Raw genomic sequence first — 19,692 nt, 5'->3', positions numbered from 1 at the left:
TTTAATTTTTCAGCTCTTTTTTCTTATGAACTTTATTTTATTTATTTATTTCTGTGAAGCATACGTAGTTCTTGTAAAAATATCAGTGAAATATATATTTTTGTAATTTATGTAGCTTGTGTACGACTTGTTGCATGATAAAACCTTTTGGAGCTAAACCTTGCGAGGTTGGAATTGGAGCGTTGGAGGGGACCGACGATGGGAAGAGGGTATCAATATAAGCTTGAGGTGGAGGTAGATGTTAGAGTAATACAGAGGTAGTACAATATAATTATGACGGGATTTAGAGAATCATCACGTTGAGTTTTAAGCAATCACAAGTAATATTAAGTACAACGTCTTAACCACAATAACCTCCCTTAAGGTCTCTTTAAATGATATGCACACCCCCTCTATAGGATGGTTAAAGTGCAATGTAGATGCATCATTTTTTGTCGGTGCAGGTAGGATCGTGATGGGTGTTTGTTTTCGTAATAATTTTGGTGAGTTTATGGCTGGAATTACGCAGTGGCAGCAACTGACTTTATCAATAGAGGAGGATGAAGCATGGACATTATTGCAAGCTATGAATGAAGCTAAGAGTAGAGGCTTTGAAAGCGTCCAATTTGAAAGCGACTCTCAAGTGTTGGTTGATGCTATTCGTACCAAACGACGAGGCAATTCCGAATTTCTTTCAATCGTTAATGAAATTATTCTTGATATGTTATCATGTGTGAACTTTGAAGTTAAGTTTGTTAGGAGACAAGTGAATTCGGTTGCTCACATTTTAGCTAGGGCGGCCAATTCTTGGACTAGTTTCCATAGATTTGAGATTATTCCATCATGTATTGAACTTTTGATAATTAATGAAATGCAGTAAGTTTGTTTGGTTAAAAAAAAAAAATAGAACAATCAAATAATATTATTTTCCAAAATTATAATATATTTCCAAAATTACCCAATATAATTTTGGATTGATCTATAAATTACCCAATATAATTTTGGATTGATCTATGTTCTATTAGGTCGACCTAGAGAACAATCAATCCAAAATTATAATATAGTTTTAAAAAATAGAAGAACAAGACCTTTTCGTAAAAGGTAAAAGAAATTGAGTGAATATTACTCATTTCCTACCTACATATATCAACTATAAAAAGATTGGACCGTCCTAAGTGAATAACTCAAGACTTATTTATATCACATTAAAATTTTAAATGAATACCAGAAAATTTAAATTTTAATCCTTAATTTTTGAAATTTATATAAAAACAGGACATTCTTTATAAAAATGTCAATCCTTTTTCTATCATAGAGCACATCAATAAACCATATTATATTTTAACATAGGAAGTCTTATAATATTAAACCTTAGAATATCATAAGTATCAAACAAGTCATGCATCAAATTTGCAGACACTTATTTCACAATAAGTAGTTATTTAAAGGAAACAAATAAAAGTCACAACTCTCAAACAAACATGTCTAGAAAATAATAGTTGTTTCATGCATAACCAAACAACCCTTCTTTAAGTTTTTATTAGAAGTTTGTAAAGAAGGGAAATGGCATGAATGGAAGCACTTAAGATGGTGGTGGAATTGTTTTCGGCAAAAACATTACTTGTTTTTCCGAGAGATAACTATAACACGAAACCAAAAGCTTCACAAGCCGCGATGAAGGTTGATTCTGAGCACTTGCCAACATGTCCAAAGCTCGGGTTACTGCATGATAGCGTTCTGGTATAACACAAACATAAGCCATACCAACATGATCTGACAGAATTTTCTCAACAATAAATGTTGCAACCTGTAGTGATATACAAATTTTATTAGGTAACTTTTATATTTTCTACACTCATCACAAAACTGTAAATCTGTGTCAAACACGTAAGCCCTATTTATAGCATAGGCGCTTATGAATAAGCTATTTCTATAACACATGATAAAATAAAGTCAAACTTTTTCCATATAATCTATAAATTGTTTACATAAGATTAAGCTATCCTGACGAGCTAATGGAATTAAGTTAAATCAACTTATCTACATGTTATAAGCTGTTTTTATAAATTCTCTCGAAGAGTGTCACAACTCACAAGTATTTATACCAGTTGATAAGTTCAAATAAGACAATCAACGCATACCCTTAGTTCCAAGTATCAACCAATGTATTTGAACACGCAATACAATAACCACAGAATGCAGTTAGAAACTCAAATCATGTGATAGGAATATCGACCGTAGTAAATATGAATGTAGATTCCATGCAGTTGCAGCCGGTCAGACAACATAGATTACAAGAAGATTTTTTATTAAAACTAAAAAGCTGAGTTTGAAATCTACACTGTCTTATCATAACCCAACGACCAGTGATATAGATGACTGCGTGAATGTATGATACTTTCGGTTGCAGGGAATCCAAATTCTATAAAAACCAACCTATTATGCCACTTCAAAATGATTTTGTTGAAACTTTAAAGTGTATTTTTTACTAAAATCGTTATGATGACTCACTGTGATTATGCTATTTTCACCGCGAATCCAAACATTTATATAGGAGATCCATAATCTTGTCCACTAACTACTACTAACTTTTTCCGTCCCATAACAAACTAACCAATAACTACTAACATTTGCCTATATATAAAAATCTTAATAGTAAACAAGCTTAGAATTAATGTAAAGGATTTCAACTTCTTCAACCTAAAGATAACATAAAATTACACGAGACGAGATATATTGGAATAAAGAAGATAGATTTCATATGCAATATTATTAATCAAACATAACCAAAAAAAGTGTGGACCAAAGAAAAAGAAGGAAATAGAAATCATATTGTAGCAAATAAGAATGGAAAAACTTACTGTTTTTGACAGTTCTTTGCCAACTTCAATACTTTGGAGGCACAGCGGCATGACTTCACTTGCCAGAAGGAAACCTATGGCTTCTCTGGTCTTAACCTGCAAATATCATTTCAATTGGTGTATCAAAACGAAGGATGAGGGTGCAGCCTACTTTGTTGTCTGATGTCTAAATGTTCTTCGACTTATAAAAAAATAGGGGAAGATCATGATAAGAAAAACACTTTATGAGTACTATTCTGGCATGCAACAAGAACATCATACAGACAAATTGTTAACAACTTTAAAGAAAATAATTTCACAAAGTGCACACACAAGCATGTCATTTATGTAAGTTTTTTTTTTTTTTTTTTTGAGATATCGTGATTGTGTTCATATATGCGGAAGACTTGATCTTCACAAGAAGTGTTCCCAAATATGTTTGGAGAGTGCAAAAAAAGAAATGATCAAGAATTTCAAGATGATTGATATTGAATTGATGTAATGCTAGGTATTTTCATATATGATTTTTTTTTGTCAGGATAGAAATTTCATCCTTTAAGTGGATAAATGAGATGTCCGGGGTTCGAACCCCGACCCGTACATATAAATGTGATGTCCTTTACCAACTGAGTTAAACTTATGAGGCTTAATGTATGATTTTTTATGGAGATATTTTTGTCACGCTATTTTTTTATTCAAACATATTCTCTTTCAAACACAAATTTCAACATGAAAAATATTTGCATAGTAATCAAGTGTATCAAATACCTTCACTGTTGCAGCAATGACGCCAAGACTAGCAAGTCTCAAATCCTCATACGGTGCCGAATTGTTTGTTGTGCGAAGATAGGGATACAAATATATAGGAATGTTAGCTGCAAATAAGAAAATTTAAATGTGAATTATAAAAGAGACTAATACATTTTTTCTTCAAATGTGGACTTTAATGAGCAAAAACATGTTAATATAATGCCAAAGAATTTACCCTGTATTTATTATCACCAATAAAATAAGAAATTTAGAGTAATTAAGATGGATAAGAAACTTGACATTACCTTTCAGAAATGATATCTTTGTCTCAGGGTGGGATGCCACACACTTTAACAAAAACATGAGAAAGAAATGTTAGAGGTGTTAATCAACAAAGAATATATAATGTTTGTGTGTGAACACTTTTAACAAGCAAAATTTTCATTGCATATGACCATATAGTTACACTCACATAATTTTTTATTATTTATATATATATATATATATATATATATATATATATATATATATAAGAATAATTCTTTAATAAGATAGAAAATCTGTCGGGACAAATTCATCTCACCTGAAGTAGGGCAAGTACATTGCATACTCGAGCTGATTGTTGTGGAGTAAGATCTGGAGTTGAAATTGCAGGATATATTGAAATTATTTCCTTGTAAAATAAAAATAAAAATGTCAATTCATGGTTAATGTAGGACAACTTATAAGCATTTAAGAAAAATCATGAAAAATGGCATTTTTTAAGGTACTTTTAGTCAATTTAGAGTGGACTATAACTATTTAAAACAACTTCTAAATAAAATTGTACCATAACATTTTAATTCTAAGTGACCCTCATCAACATAATACCACTTTTGTGGATTTGAATATGGTGTTGTTCAAGATACAAACTATTTTTAATCACAGTCATTAGTTTGAGATTTGACGGTTCAAATTACACATCAGCTATAACATAGTTCAAGGATCTCAACCATTGATCTAAATCATATGGCTAACCGCATTAATTGTGTGACGCAATTACTACGTCAAATCCAATTCCCACCTTAATTGGAATGGTGAAAATAAAAGAAAAATAACAAAACAGTGGAAGAAATTTACAAGAATGACTAGTGCAAAGAAAGTCAACAAGTAAATAATATATAATTAAAACTATTAGCGTACCTGTAAAAATGTTGCAATAATACCAAAAGAATTCCACAATACTGGCGCGAGTTCTTGAAATAAATCTGTCATCTGAAAAAAAAAAAATCCAAAAAAAAAAAAATAGAAATTCATATGTTAACACTAGTGTACGAGTAATCATTGCCAAGTACTACCAAGATTATAACATAAAATTTCTAAAATCAAAGGAAAACTTTATGCACATTAGTAATCAAAGTTTTCTTAGATATAGATTTGATACAATCAACAACATTGCAATCAATGATATCTATCATTGTATGATTTGTCAAAGTCACATTGTTAATGCATTGATTTATCAAGACTTAGGCTTGCAAACTATATGGATGAAATGAATTATTGATGAAATCTAAAATTATATGATATGTTATCGTAACCCACAAAAATAAAGGGTTTATGAATTTTTATTGAATACCTTTAATTTTAATGGATCTCAAAAACATATCAAATGATGTTAAATTTCCTTAAAAATGAACACGAATGATCTATATGATATAAGTTTTCGATCTAACGGTGAATTTTGGAAAAAAATTATTCTTTTTTATTAAAACCCTAATTAAGTTTTTATTTTTCTCACAATACACAAAAAATTTAGCTTTTTGATTGAACTGATATTCAGATCTCATCCTAATTCTTACGAAATACCAAAAGATAATATTAAAATTGGAACCAAATATTGTTGTATTGAGTCTGATAAAAGGGTTTAAATGGGGCTCGTCTCAGAACATTGATACGGGCTTACATTTAATCAATATAATGTTTGACAACTATTCGAGAAGTTGGATGTGATACGATCTTACTTGTGGGTTTAATGAAAGATGTCAAGCATATAAAAAAACCGAAAGAAGGATTGATACGAACCTTGGAGAGCACAGTAAGAGCATTTTCTCGTAGATCGGGATTGCTCAATTCAATTACAAGACTTTTTGCGTACATCATCCTGGTGGAATCAGTGCTGGAGGAACATACACTGGAATTCGATTCATCTTTCTTCATAGAGGGTGATTGAGGGGGGAGATTCGCCATTGATGGGTGGGATTGATATGATAATTGCTCGAATTTATCTTGGATTTAGGTTTTATTTATCGACGCAATGTTGTAATAATGTAAGTGACAAAATGGTAAGCGAGCAAGTGTGCCAATATGGAATGAAAATCCAACACGTGTTTCGTCTGCCAGTTGGACTACCTAGTCACTATACATTATAATAACAAGAGGACGCCTATGTAGTCTCACGAAAAGAAATTTGAAATTTATGAAACCAACATTGGAAATTGTAGCGACCATGGTTTATTGTTAATTTTTTTAATATTTAGGCTTAAAAGAAAATTGAAATTCAAGAAACTAGCGTTGGAAATTATAGCGACCTTGACATTATTGTTAAATTTTTTATATTTAGGATTAAATTTAATTTTGGTCCTTGACTGCTGATGAATATTTTGCAAGTGCACAAAATTATCGCAAGTAGTAAAAATTATCGATCCTCAGGGATTTCTATAATTCAAACGCAAATTGAATACATACTTAAACACATGGGAATTTGTTTGGTTCAAAGTTGATCATAAACTTTTAAATTGACTTAGGATTAAAATCAATGGAAGAAAAACGATTGATCCTTTTGCTTCATCTAATTACTACTTCTCTTGGTAATTTCATGTATGATTACAAATTACTCAATTTAGTTTCACGATTTGATTAAATCTCAAGTGATTATGTCCAATGTCTTGGTAATATAATCCTCTCCCTTGATCATCGATTCCTAATGTCTTATGTAATCTATGATCAATTGAGGATTACAAACTTTAATCTATTAAATCTCAATTAACAATCCGAAATGTCTTAAGTGAAAGTTAATTGATCAATTATTCCTAGATCGATGATTCACTCCTATCGTCATAGTAAAACAAATCATTGAAATCATCATATAAGTAGCTAATTCATATAAAGCTTTAAGCATAAGGAATAATCAAAGAAAATAACTTCGTAATTCATTGATCATAACATATGATAATCACATGGTTCAAGAGAAATAATAATCAGAATCTCCTAAGGACCAATCATGAGAATTTAGTTACACATAGTATAAAGAGACATGACAATCAAAGGAATGAAAGAAAGCATGATTACAAGATGATCTTGATGTGTTTCCACACTTCAATCCTTGCCTCCAAGCTCCTAGATCTCCAAATTTTCTTCAAAATGATGTTTCCAATGTCAATTTTTCGATCCACAATTTCATATCTACTCTTCCTTTTATAGCTGAGGCCAATAAATGAGATTTTCGCCCCAGGCACAGAAACCTACGCCCAGGCACAAAAACTCACGCCTAGGCGTGAAAACAACAGACTGGCTTGATTTATGATGAAAATTACGCACCAGGCATCAAAATTCCGCCCCAGGCGTGAAATCAGTATTTTTTCTTCTTTTTTTACCAAGCTTCAACTACTTTCTTCCTTTGCAAATATTCTCAAACTAGTGCATTATTCCTCCATGAAAACAAGTCAAATTTATTCTAAAAACGCTTGTAATCGGTCTTTATTTCGATGTAATGACGCATGTCATCAACTGCGGTCTGGAAAGTGGACCAGTTTATCGTTGAATAATAATTCACACTCTAAGTGTCTAGAATGAGTTCGTATCAAGATAGATTGTGCCAAGGCGACTAGTTTCGTTTAGGAATTAAATAGTTTGTTTTCGCTTTGGTTTTTAAAAGAGTTTCGAGACAGAAACATATAATATAAGATAAAGATATCAATGAAGGAGAAAACTAGGTTAAGTACTTTCAAATCCCTCATCTACTCCTGTTTGGTAATTTGGTGTTATAATTCTTATTATCCCTTTTGTTAGCCAGCGGATTAATTTCTATTAGATAATATGTGCTCTCGTATTCTAGTATTATCCTATTGCAAGTGAAGACGCTATTTGTTAATCATGGTAAGAAAACTCTTGCTAATTTCACGTTTTACCTGTTTTAACAAGTTCTCAACGTTTATCTTACTCCAATTAAATAACTGTATACATGCAGAATTTAACATAGGTGCAACTCTTAATCCTAATAACCCCTAGTCACGTACTAGTCCCCGTGAGCTTAGCTCAGTTGGTAGGTTCGAACCCGGGACACTCTACTTATTCAACTTTAAGGTGAATTTTTAGCCACTAGACTACTTAACATAAAAAAAAAGAAAAGAGTTAGTACCATTATCATGTGTCATTCTAATTTTCATTCAACTTTCTCTCCCTCAAAATTCTTCCTTCGCGCTAATTAAAAAAATATAAGGTGGTAATTTTTATAAACATTATGCACACACTGTTTGATTTTAGGGTGCGTAACTTCGACAGAAACAAAAGATAAAAATAATTCAAATTATATTGTTAAAATAAATAATTAAACAAAAAAATATCACATCACATTTTAAAAGTAATTTAAACAAAATATGAAATTAAAAAGCAATTAGCTCAAAAAGAGTCAATTATTTCCCTCTTCATCATCACTAGAAAGAGCGACCTCTAGTTAGGTTCACCGCGAGAAAAACTAGCAATTTTAAGAATATCAACTATATATTAAATAAATCTCATTGATCTCTATGAATATCCCACATTTTTGTTGCACTTTCATTATAAGTGTTAATATTTCTCTTTCTTGAGAGAAGACGAAGATTGGTATGAATAAAAAATAGATTTTCATTTCTTTTTTAATTTAGTATATTCTTTTTCAATGAATGAGTGAATAAGGGCCTGTTTGGCTTAACTTTTTTTAGGTGTAGAAGTTCTTTTAATCATAAAACTAGAAATAATAGCTTTTTAACTAAAAAATTGTTTGGTAAATCTTAATTTTTTTTATAAAATAAATATTAAAAGTTGTTGTTTTTTATTATAATAGGGTTAAAAAATATATTTGATAATATATTATTATTTTTTCTAAAATATATAAACTATTTTTTTACTATAACTTTTAGAAATTGCTGTTTGGCCTAGCTTGTTACTTTTAAGTAAAAAGAAGAGGAAAAAAAGTTAGGCAAAACGAGCCCTAATTCTGGCGACTACTTTGTTATTGTTTTTTGGCAAATGCTAAATAGTGTCCCAGTGACACTAGTTAAGAATTCAAATGTAGAAAGTTTATCTTGAGTATTGTATAGTCAACACATGAAAAGTCTAAATTTTAATTTTTTTCAATGCATAACTTCTCTTTTATTTTCTCTTGTAATTCCTTAACTAGTGTCCGGGACACTACTTAGCAAGACAGACGTTGTTTTTTAACAATAGTTTCTACTTATATATTATAAATAAAATAAAAAATATAAATCTGTTTTTGTTGGAGATGTACCTCGCGTGTAACCATAGCAAGAAACAAAACAAAAAACTAGGTACCACGTCGGTGTGTGTATCTGAGAAGTACCGTGCACGAACGGCTGTCTGTCTAAAGTGGAGTACCAATGCAACATAGCCAGAGTGCCAACGACCAAACACCGAATTGCCCAACTCTCATCGCTGAATGCTTCCATTTCATGGAGTTAAGACCTCGTAATTACATAACTGAGAATCAATCTCACGCGCTTCCTCGTCTACGCGCCGATGCTCTTCCTCTTTCTCCTCCACCTCAACCGCTCGCACAGGTCTACTCATTTCTCCTTGTAGCATCACGATAATGTTTATTCAGTTCACAGATTCGTTATTTGATTTTGTTGAGTTAGGTTTTTTGATAGTTCTATCGGTCTAAAATAATCAAATACCTAAGAAATGTTTATTCAATGTTCTCGTGCCGAGTGATTTGAGCATAGTAAACAAATTCTGTAAAATCTGAGGTAATTTTGATAAATGTTCATAAAATTGTAATTATAAACTGCAAACTTTATAGACATTGCACTTGTGAGTTGTGACAAACTGACAATCTTCAATTATCTGTTGATATTCTCTGTTTAGGTTAAAGTTGTTGTGGATGGTGGAAATGTTGATTTCTTTGATCCACTGAGAGGAGGAATTGACAATGATGCAAAGGCTACCCCTCTGGAACCCGAAAGCTTGAGTGAAGTTTCCGGTGATCAGCCAACGAAGGAGTGGACCTCTTTCAGGAGAATACTAATGCAGAGGTTTCCTGTCTCGAAAATGGTTTCACTTTCTTCAGTAAGTTTCACTGTATTTCCTTTGTCTGGTTCATATAAACTTTTAAAAAGTTGCTACATATGTGGCAGTTTCTGAGGATGGCAAAGGGTAAATGTAGTATTTGTCATGCAAGGGAAGCATATTTTGTAATGATAATATAAACACTTCATATTTTTTTTTTTTTTTGAAGAAACTAAATTAGCCCATCCAAATTGGCACCAGAGAGAATCGAACCTCAGACCTCAAAAGGAGCACACTCCCAGGTCCCAAGCCAATACCAATGCACCAACCCAAGTGGGTTATAAACACTTCATATTGAATTTGAACATTCCTAATTGCCAGCAGTTAGATTGACATATGAATTTTGGTCCTGCCAGTGAGTTAGGGTCAACTGTCGTGGATTTGTCTTAGAATTGGGAGTTGAGCCTAACTCAACTTTACAGTACTGGCTTGTAAGGCGAGGATTGCCTCTATTTACAAACCCATGTTTAGGTCATCTCACAATCCGAGTTGAGACTCTTAACAATTTGGATAAGACCTCCTGCAAGGGACATTCTTTCTTTCAATGTCTTTGTTGGGGCTAGATATTTTTCCCTTACACAAGTATAGAAGCTGTCTGATACTGTTCATTGGTTTCTATGTGAAAAAACTGTTTTTTTTTTTTGGTCAAGTAGCCTAGAGGCTCGAAATTCCACCCTTAAGAAGGATAAGTGGGATGACCGAGGTTCGAACCCCGGCCCCCTGCATATATAATGCAATGTCCTACCAACTGAGCTAAGCTCACAGACCTATGTGAGAAAACTGTTTAATTGGCTGCATTAATGGATATTATCAAATATTTTTAAGAGGTTTGCCTATCATTAGTAGACTTGCAAATGCTGTGAGTACGTGTTGTGCAAAAAGTGAAGCCTGACCAAAATCACTTAAATTCTTATTAAGTTTATGTAACTCCTTAGAGGTATTTTTGAATTTCATATTTCTAAATTTACTCTTCAGCTCTTTGTCTGAAACATGGTATATGCTAGGTAACACTTACCTTATAACTAGACTAGCTGTTTACCTGATTGATACTCTGTTAGAAAATTTTACAAATTTCGAAATATTATTACGAAGGGTAAGATATAGCTGTTGTTAGTTACTATAAATATATGGTGAATGAATTACCTTTGATATTCTTGTAGACTAGATCTTAACGTAAGCATCAGTAAATAATCCGTTAATCCGTTGTATTCTAAAACCAGTTTTGATCCTTTATCTATAATCCTTCAGTTTCTTCATTATCTAATTATATATTTTTCAAATTACATATGCCTGATGTTTTAATGAGAAGTGGAAAATGTATGCCAAATTGCCAATATCTTTTACATTGGTTTTTAATATTTTGTTTTTTATTTATCATCATTTAGTTATGTGACGTCCCAATTTTCAGCACACGACAAATCTTCAACAAGTATGCACTTGGAGGAACTAGATGATCCGCAGAAGTTTGCAGACGAGGGTGTGAAGGTGATTACTTGGCAAGAGTATGTTTCTCGACTACATGAGCTCAAAGATGAAATTACCCGTTCTTGGCTTCGTGATGGCCGCGTGACATCCTTAAAGTTATTATAAAGGTGACCTTTGATGTATTTAATCATTTATTTTGCAAATTAGTTGTAAAAGTTGATTCACTCTTTTTTGAAACCGCAAAGAAAGATAACATGTTTGTTTTCTTCTTGTTATTTTATGTATGATGCACATTTAATTGATTAACTCGAAGGTTCTAGTAGGTTGCCCGCTATTTGATCCTTTTATATGGTATTTTACTTTTTTTTAGATACACTAGTAGAAGTTAGGATATGAAAATATGAGATGCTTCTTTTACTGTTAATAAGTGTTGGATCCGTCTTACATCGTCTACGGATATGACATAAATATTGGGGTAAATAGTGTCATACCCCCTGCAAAATAGGCGAGTTTTGCGTTACCCCCTGCAAAATATTTTTTTGAGATTACCCCCCTGCAATGTCAAGATTCCTTGCGTTACCCCCCTGCTCAACAAGTGGGCATATGACATGGACGAATCTTGACGTGGCATGACACGTGGAAATTAATTAATTTTTAATTTCCAACTCAGTAATTATTTATTTTTTAATTAAAAAAAAATGAAAAAAACTTTTTTTTTTAAAGAAACTTTTTTTTTTTAAAAAAACTTTTTTTTAAAGAAACCTTTTTTTAAAGAAATTTTTTTATTTAAAGAAACTTTTTTTTTTCGTTCCGTACATATGCAGCGATTGTTCTTCGTTTTCAATTTCAATTTGGGGGTTAGGGCAAAACGATTGTTCTTGCGTTACTATGTGATTGCAGTTTTTTTTTTTTGGTTACTCTATTATTATTAGTTGTTATTATTATTATTATTATTATTATTATTATTATTATTATTAGTTTTTTGGTTACTATTATTATTATTAGTTTTTTTTTCATCTTCGTTTTTTTTTTGGTTACTCTATTATTAGTTATTATATATATATAAGAATTTTTTTATATATATATAATAACAACTTTTAGTAAAAAAAAAAAACTTTCTTTTAAGTAAGTTCATAAAAATATAACAACTTTTAAGTTTTTTTTTCATTTTTTTAATTAAAAACCCACATTAATTAATGAGTTGGCAATTAAAAATAAATAAAAAATAAATTAATTTCCATGTGTCATGCCACGTCAAGATTCTTCCATGTCATATGCCCACTTGTTGAGCCAGGGGGGTAACGCAAAGAATCTTGACATTGCAGGGGGTAATCTCAAAAAAATATTTTGCAGGGGGTAACGCAAAACTCGCCTATTTTGCAGGGGGTATAACACTATTTACCCTAAATATTGCTTATAAATAAGACAGGATTCTTAACCATACCTGCCGGTTTTGTGAAGTTAGTCTCTGACCCAATTTCTAAGACTGTGTTAGAGCTTGTGCTAAAATAAACTCCGTTGTTGGGCAGCCGTGTTTGTCCTTGCTCTTGGCCCAGGGAGTTTGTTTGATAAGTCTCACGCCTAGAGATATGACTTAAGTAGTGTCTGTCATCCTTTGGTCAAGTTCCTGGTCAATTGAAATCAAGTCCCAAAGGTTTGACTCGTATAAACCCATTTTATGAATAAATTCATGAAGTAAAATAAAACTCATTATAATACTGAATGTATAAAATTATGGTCCATAGACATTGAACGGTATGCTAACTTTTATATGTTTATATGTATATTAGAATTTTTTTTCTTCATTTTCTTTAATATACCTCAGTGTACCTGTAGCCTAAAGTTTACCAAATTCGTTGTACATTGTTTTTGGTTGTATAATATAGGATACGGACAATATTTATTTCAGTGTCTATTATTGCAACATATTTACAGGTATGCTAATAGTTTTAATTATATATTATTTACTTGTTGACTTTCTTTGCACTAGTCATTCTTGTAAACTTCTTCCACTGCTTCGTTATTTCTCTTTTATTTTCACCATTCCAATTAAACTAGGAATTGGATTTGACGCAGTAACTGCGTCACACAATTACTGCGGTTAGCCATATGATTTAGATCAATGGTTGAGATCCTTGAATTGTGTTATAGCTAATGTGTAATTTGAACCGTCAAATCTCAAACTAACGACCGTGATTAAAAATAGCTTGTATCTTGAACAACACCAGATCCAAATCCACAAAAGTGGCATTATGTTGATGAGGGACACTTAGAATTAAAATGTTACGGTACAATTTTATTTAGAAGTTGTTTTAAATAGTTATAGTCCACTCTAAATTGACTCAAAGTACCTTAAAAAAATGCTATTTTTCATGATTTTTCTTAAATGCTTATAAGTTGTCCTACATTAACCATGAAATGACATTTTTATTTTACAGGAAATAATTTCAATATATCTTGTACTTTCAACTCCAGATCTTACTCCACAACAATCAGCTCGAGTATGCAATGTACTTGCCCTATTTCAGGTGAGTTGAATTTGTCTTGACAGATTTTCTATCTTGGTAGAAGTGTCCAACATTTCTTTCTCATGTTTTTGTTAAAGTGTGTGGCATCCCACCCTGATACAAAGATATCATTTCTGAAAGGTAAAGTCAAGTTTCTTATCCATCTTAATTACTTAGAATTTCTTATTTTATTTGTGATAGTAAATACAAGGTGAATTCTTTGGCATTATATTATCATGGTTTTTGCACATTAAAATCCACATTTGAAGAAAAAATATATTAGTCTTTTTTATAGTTCACATTTACATTTTCTTATTTGCAGCTAACATGCTTTATATATTTGTATCCCTATCTTCGCACAACAAACAATTCAGCACATTAAAATTTTAATTATATAATAACAGAAAATTTAAATTTTAATCCAGTACTTCTTTTTTGACGGAAATTTTAATTCAGTACGTTAAAAACTTAAATTTTGAAATTTATATAAAAACAGGACATTCTTTATAAAAATATCAACCCTTTTCTATCACTGAGCACATCAATAAACCATATCATATGTTAACATAGGAAATCTTATAATATCAAACCATAGAATATCATATGTTTCAAACAAGTCTTGCATCAAGTTTGCAAACACTTATTTCACAGTAAGTACTTATTTAAAGGAAACAAATAAAAGTCACAACTCAATACCAAAAAAAAAAAAAAAGTCACAACTCTCAAACAAACATGTCTAGAAGATAATAGTTGTTTCATGCATAACCAACCAACCCTTCTTTAAGTTTTTATCAGAAGTTTATAAAGAAGGGAAATGACATGAATGGAAGCACTTAAGATGGTGGTGAAATTGTTTTCGGCATAAACATTACTTTTTTTCCGAGAGATGAGTATAACACGAAACCAACAGCTTCACAAGCCGCGATGAAGGTTGATTCTGAGCACTTGCCAACATGTCCAAAGCTCGGGTTACTGCATGATAGCGTTCTGGTATAACACAAACATAAGCCATACCAACATGATCTGACAGAATTTTCTCAACAATAAAAGTTGCAACCTGTAGTGATAAACCAATTTTATTAGGAGATATAATAATTTTTTTTTTTTTTTACGGAAACAGGAGATATAATAATAAGTAATTAAAAATAATATTTTCTACACTCATCACAAAACTGTAAATTTGTGTCAAACAATTAAGCCCTATTTATAGCATAGGCGCTTATGAATAAGTTATTTCTATAACCCAGGATAAAATAAAGTTAAACTTTTTCAGTATAATCTATAAATTGTTTTCATAAGATTAGGCTATCCTGAAGAGCTAATGGAATTAAGCTAAAATCAACTTATGATTCTGCTATTTTCACCGTGAATCCACAAACATTTATAGGAGATAAGTTCTCTCAACATATCATAAGCTGTTTTTATAAGTTCTCTCAAAGAGTGTCACAACTCAGAAGTATTTATACCGGTAGATAAGTTCAAATAAGACAATTAACGCATACCCTTAGTTCAAAGTATCACAGAATGCAGTTAGAAACTCAAATCTTGTGATAGGAATATCGACCCTAATAAAAATGAATGCAGATTCCATGCAGTTGCAGTGTTGCTGGTTCCTGCTTTCGAGCAGCCGGTCGGACAGTATAGATTTCTAGAAGATTTTTTATTAGGATTAAAAAACTGAGTTTGAAATCTACATTGTCCGATCATAACCCAACGACCAGTGATATATATGACTGCATGAATGTAGAATACTTTCGGTTGCAGGGAATCTAAGTTCTATAAAAACCAACCTATTATGCCACTTCAAAATGATTTTGTTGAAACTTCAAAGTATATATTTTACTAAAATCGTTATGATGGCTCACTGTGATTCTGCTATTTTCACTGTGAATCCACAAACATTTATAGGAGACTGATAGAAACTTGAATTGTGAAGTGGGCCTTGATTATGATTCTAAGCCCAACGTAAGTGTGAGGAAGGAAAGAATGATGAGGTGGCAAGTAAAGCATGTGCAGAAGATGTGAGCATGTGTAATCATGTGCATGAGGAGGGCGTGATATTAGTAATAGTAACTATATAAAGAGTAGCAAGAGAAAAGAATAACTTAGCCTAGTTTTCGGTTAGAATTATGGGATCACCATCTTGGTGATTTGGGAAGCTTTTTAGCTTTTTGGGGCTGATAGCTACTGCTATCAGTTTCATTAATAAAAATTGCTATTTCCCTTTTTCATATCCATTTTCTCTACTTTTGTGATCTGAACCCTATCAGAGACCCATAGTCCAGTCCACTGACTAATACTAACATTTTTCTCCCATAACAAACTAACCAATAACTACTAGCATAGCATTTGCCTATAAAAATCTTAATAGTAAACAAGCTAGAGATAACAGAAAATGACACGAGACGAAATATATTGGAATAAAGAAGATAGATTTCATATGCAATATTATTAATCAAACATACACAAAAAAGTGTGGACCAAAGAAAAAGAAGGAAATAGAAATTATATTGTAAAAAATAAGAATCGAAAAACTTACAGTTTTTGACAGTTCTATGCCAACTTCAAAACTTTGTAGGCACAGCGGCATGACTTCACTTGCCAGAAGGAAACCTATGGCTTCTCTGGTCTTAACCTGCGTATATCATGTCAATTGGTGTATCAAAATGTAGGTTCTTCTTGGAGAAAACGAGACTTGAGAAACCGATAAAAACAACTATAAGGAATCACAACATGAAGATTCATTAAAACAAGCAATATATATATATATATATATATATTGAAGAATTCAAGTAAAAGATAAAATAAACTTTCTAATCCACTAAAATTGGATGAAGATGAGCAAAGAAATTACAAATGCAACATCTACTGAGATTTGGGAGATGCTTTAAATCAATTTAAAACGAAAATACAAAGTAAATAAGGTATGTCTCGAAAATTTAAGAGGTGAAATTAGTTTTACTATAAGACTCTAGAGGACAAAGGGTAACCTTTAATTTGGACTATAAAGTGAAATGACAGGAAGATCATGATAAAGAGATATAGATAAAGGATATGACCAAATTTTTGTATTTTACTTTTCCGTTACTTAAGTAGCGGACGTTATAAAAATGACAAATTTTTGTAAATGTCATCCACTACTTCCGCTATTTAAGTAGCGGGCATTATAAGGGTAAGGTGTTTTTTGGAGTGTCCGCTACATAAGTTGCGGACGGGGTATTTTGGAAAATTTGTAGGGTGCGCGAGAAAATAAGTAGGGTGACAAAAGTAAATCTCTTAAAATATCTCCATATATGCATTTTTATGGCAATATTTTTGTCACACTGTTTTTTTATTTAAACATATTCTCTTTCCAACACAAATTTCAACATAAAAAATATACACATAGTAATCAAGTGTATCAAATACAGCAATGACTCCAAGACTAGCAAGTCTCAAATCCTCATATGGTGCTGAATTGTTTGTAGTGCGAAGATAAGGATACAAATATATAGGCATGTTAGCTGCAAATAAGAAAAGTTAAATGTGAATTAGGAAAAAGACTAATACATTTTTTTCTTCAAATGTGGATTTTAATAAGCAAAAACTACGATAATATAATATCAAATAATTCAGCCTGTATTTATTATCACCAGTACAATAAAAAATTTAGAGTAATTAAGATGGATAAGAAACTTGACATTACCTTTCAGAAATGATATCTTTGTCTCAGGGTGGGATGCCAGACACTTTAACAAAAACATGAGAAAGAAATGTTAGAGGTGTTAATCAACAAAGAATGTATAATGTCTGTGTGTGGACACTTTTAACAAGATAGAAAATCTATCAGGACAAACTCATCTCACCTGAAGTAGGGCAAGAACATTGCATACTCGAGCTGATTGTTGTGGAGTAAGATCTGGAGTTGAAAGTACAGGATAAATTGCAATTATTTCCTATAAAAAAATGTCATTTCATGGTTATTGTAGGACAACTCATAAGCATTTAAGAAAAATCATGAAAAATAGTATTTTTTTTAAGGTACTTTGAGTCAATTTAGAGTGGAATATAACTATTTAAAACAACTTCTAAATAAAATTGTACCATAACATTTTAATTCTAACTATCTCTCATCAACATAATGCAACTTTTGGGGACCTAGATCTGCTATTGTTCAAGATACATGCAATTTTTAATTACAGCAGTTAATTTGAGATTAGACGGTTTACATTATAAATTAGTTATAACAAAGTTTAAGGATCTTAGTCATTGATCTAAATCGAACGGCTAACCACAATAATTGTGCGACGTAGTTACTGCGTCAAGTCCAATTGTCACTTTTGTTGGAATGGTGAAAATAAAAGAAAAATAATGAAATAATGGAAGAAGTTTACAAGAATGACTTTTTTTTACACAAGTTTACAAGAATGACTAGTGCAAAGAAAGTAAATAATGTATAATTAAAGCTATTATTGTACCTGTAAAAATGTTGCAATAATACCAAAAGAATTCCACAATAATAGTGCGAGTTCTTGAAATAAATCTGTCATCTGAAATATAAAAAACCAAGAAAAATGGGAATTCACATGTTAACACTAATGTACGAGTCAGCATTGCCAAGTACTAACAAGATTATAGTTTAAAAATAAAATAAAAAAAAAAAAAAAGATTATAATTTATAACATGAAATTTGTAAAATCAAAGAAAAACTTTAAGCACAATAGTACGTAATCAAAGTTTTCTTAGATATAGATTTGATGCAATCAATAACATTGTAATCAATGATATCTATTGTATGATTTGTCAAAGTCACATTGTTAATGCATTGATTATATCTAATGACTTAGGCTTGCAAACTATATGGATGAAATGAATTATTGATTTTAATGAATTATTGATGAAATCACAAAAATTAAGGGTTTATGAATTTTTATTGAACACCCTTAATTTTAACGGATCTCAAAAACATATCAAATGATGTTGGATTTTCTTAAGAATGAACATGAATGATCTATAAGATATAAGCTTTCAATCCAACGGTGAATTTTGTAAAAAAAATTATTCATTAAAACGTTATTGAGCAGTGTAACATCACTCAAATGTCACATGTATAATATGATACCTATATAAAACCCTAATTAAGTTTTTATTTTTCTCACCATACACAAAATATTTAGCTTTTTGATTGAAATGTAATTCAGATCTCATCCTAATTCTTACAAAATACCAAAATATAATATTAAAATTGGAACCAAATATTGTTGTATTAAGCCTAATAAAAGGGTTTAAATGGGGCTAGTCTCAAAATATTGATGACAACTATTCGAGAAGTTGGATGTGATACGATCTTACTTGTGGGTTTAATGAAAGATGTCAAACATCAAACACATAAAAAAAATGAAAGATGGATTGATACGAACCTTGGAGAGCACAGTAAGAGCATTTTCTCGTAAATCGGGATTGTTCAGTTCAATTACAAGACGTTTTGCGTACATCATCCTGGTGGAATCAGTGTTGGAAGAACTTACACTGGAATTTGATTCATCTTTCTTCATAGAGGGTGATTGAGGGGGGAGATTCGCCATTGATGGGTGGGATTGATATGATAATTGCTCAAATTTATCTTGGATTTAGGTTTTATTTATCTACACAATGATGTAATAATGTAAGTGACAAAATGGTGAGCGAGAAAGTGTGCCGATATGGAATGAAAATCCAACACGTGTTCCGCATGCCAGTTGTAGTCACTATGCACTATAATAACAAGAGGACGCCTATGTAGTCTCACGAAAAGAAATTTGAAATTTAAGAAACCAGTATTGGAAATTGTAGCGACCCTGGTTTATTGTTAATTTTTTTTTAATATTTAGGCTTAAAAGAAAGTTGAAATT

General features: G+C 31.3%; 2 protein-coding genes across 2 annotated transcripts in view; one reads left to right on the top strand and one right to left on the bottom strand.

Annotated features, from left to right (window-relative positions):
• Nucleotides 1-1,414: 1,414 nt before the first annotated feature.
• LOC123881552 (CCR4-NOT transcription complex subunit 9-like) lies at nucleotides 1,415-5,795 on the bottom strand. The gene is made up of 7 exons (XM_045930266.1): nucleotides 5,631-5,795; nucleotides 4,752-4,823; nucleotides 4,153-4,242; nucleotides 3,875-3,917; nucleotides 3,588-3,694; nucleotides 2,841-2,936; nucleotides 1,415-1,786 (listed from the first exon to the last, which is right to left on the bottom strand). The coding sequence occupies exons 1-7, from the start codon at nucleotides 5,793-5,795 to the stop codon at nucleotides 1,562-1,564; spliced, it is 798 nt and encodes a 265-aa protein (XP_045786222.1). The 3' UTR covers nucleotides 1,415-1,561.
• A 3,300-nt stretch (nucleotides 5,796-9,095) lies between these two features.
• The window catches only part of LOC123921729 (VPS35 endosomal protein-sorting factor-like), a 44,238-nt gene continuing 33,641 nt past the window's right edge, over nucleotides 9,096-19,692 (top strand). The window contains exon 1 of the mRNA XM_045974384.1: nucleotides 9,096-9,382. Within this exon, the coding sequence (XP_045830340.1) occupies nucleotides 9,342-9,382 (41 nt within the window). The 5' untranslated portion in view covers nucleotides 9,096-9,341. The remainder of the gene's footprint in view (nucleotides 9,383-19,692) is intronic.

The sequence above is a fragment of the Trifolium pratense genome, linkage group LG1, assembly GCF_020283565.1.
Source record: "Trifolium pratense cultivar HEN17-A07 linkage group LG1, ARS_RC_1.1, whole genome shotgun sequence".
Lineage (NCBI taxonomy): Eukaryota > Viridiplantae > Streptophyta > Magnoliopsida > Fabales > Fabaceae > Trifolium > Trifolium pratense.
This window is presented reverse-complemented; position numbering and strand designations above follow the sequence as displayed.

What these genes read in the sequence shown, in the direction of transcription:
- LOC123881552 (XM_045930266.1), bottom strand. Translation starts at nt 5,795, where the DNA reads ATGGCGAATCTCCCCCCTCAATCACCCTCTATGAAGAAAGATGAATCG. An exon ending in CTCTTACTGTGCTCTCCAAG is followed by an intron (nt 4,824 to 5,630) that starts GTTCGTATCAAT and finishes TTTTTTTTTCAG; the next exon opens with ATGACAGATTTATTTCAAGA. An exon ending in GCAAAGAACTGTCAAAAACA is followed by an intron (nt 1,787 to 2,840) that starts GTAAGTTTTTCC and finishes ATATCACTACAG; the next exon opens with GTTGCAACATTTATTGTTGA.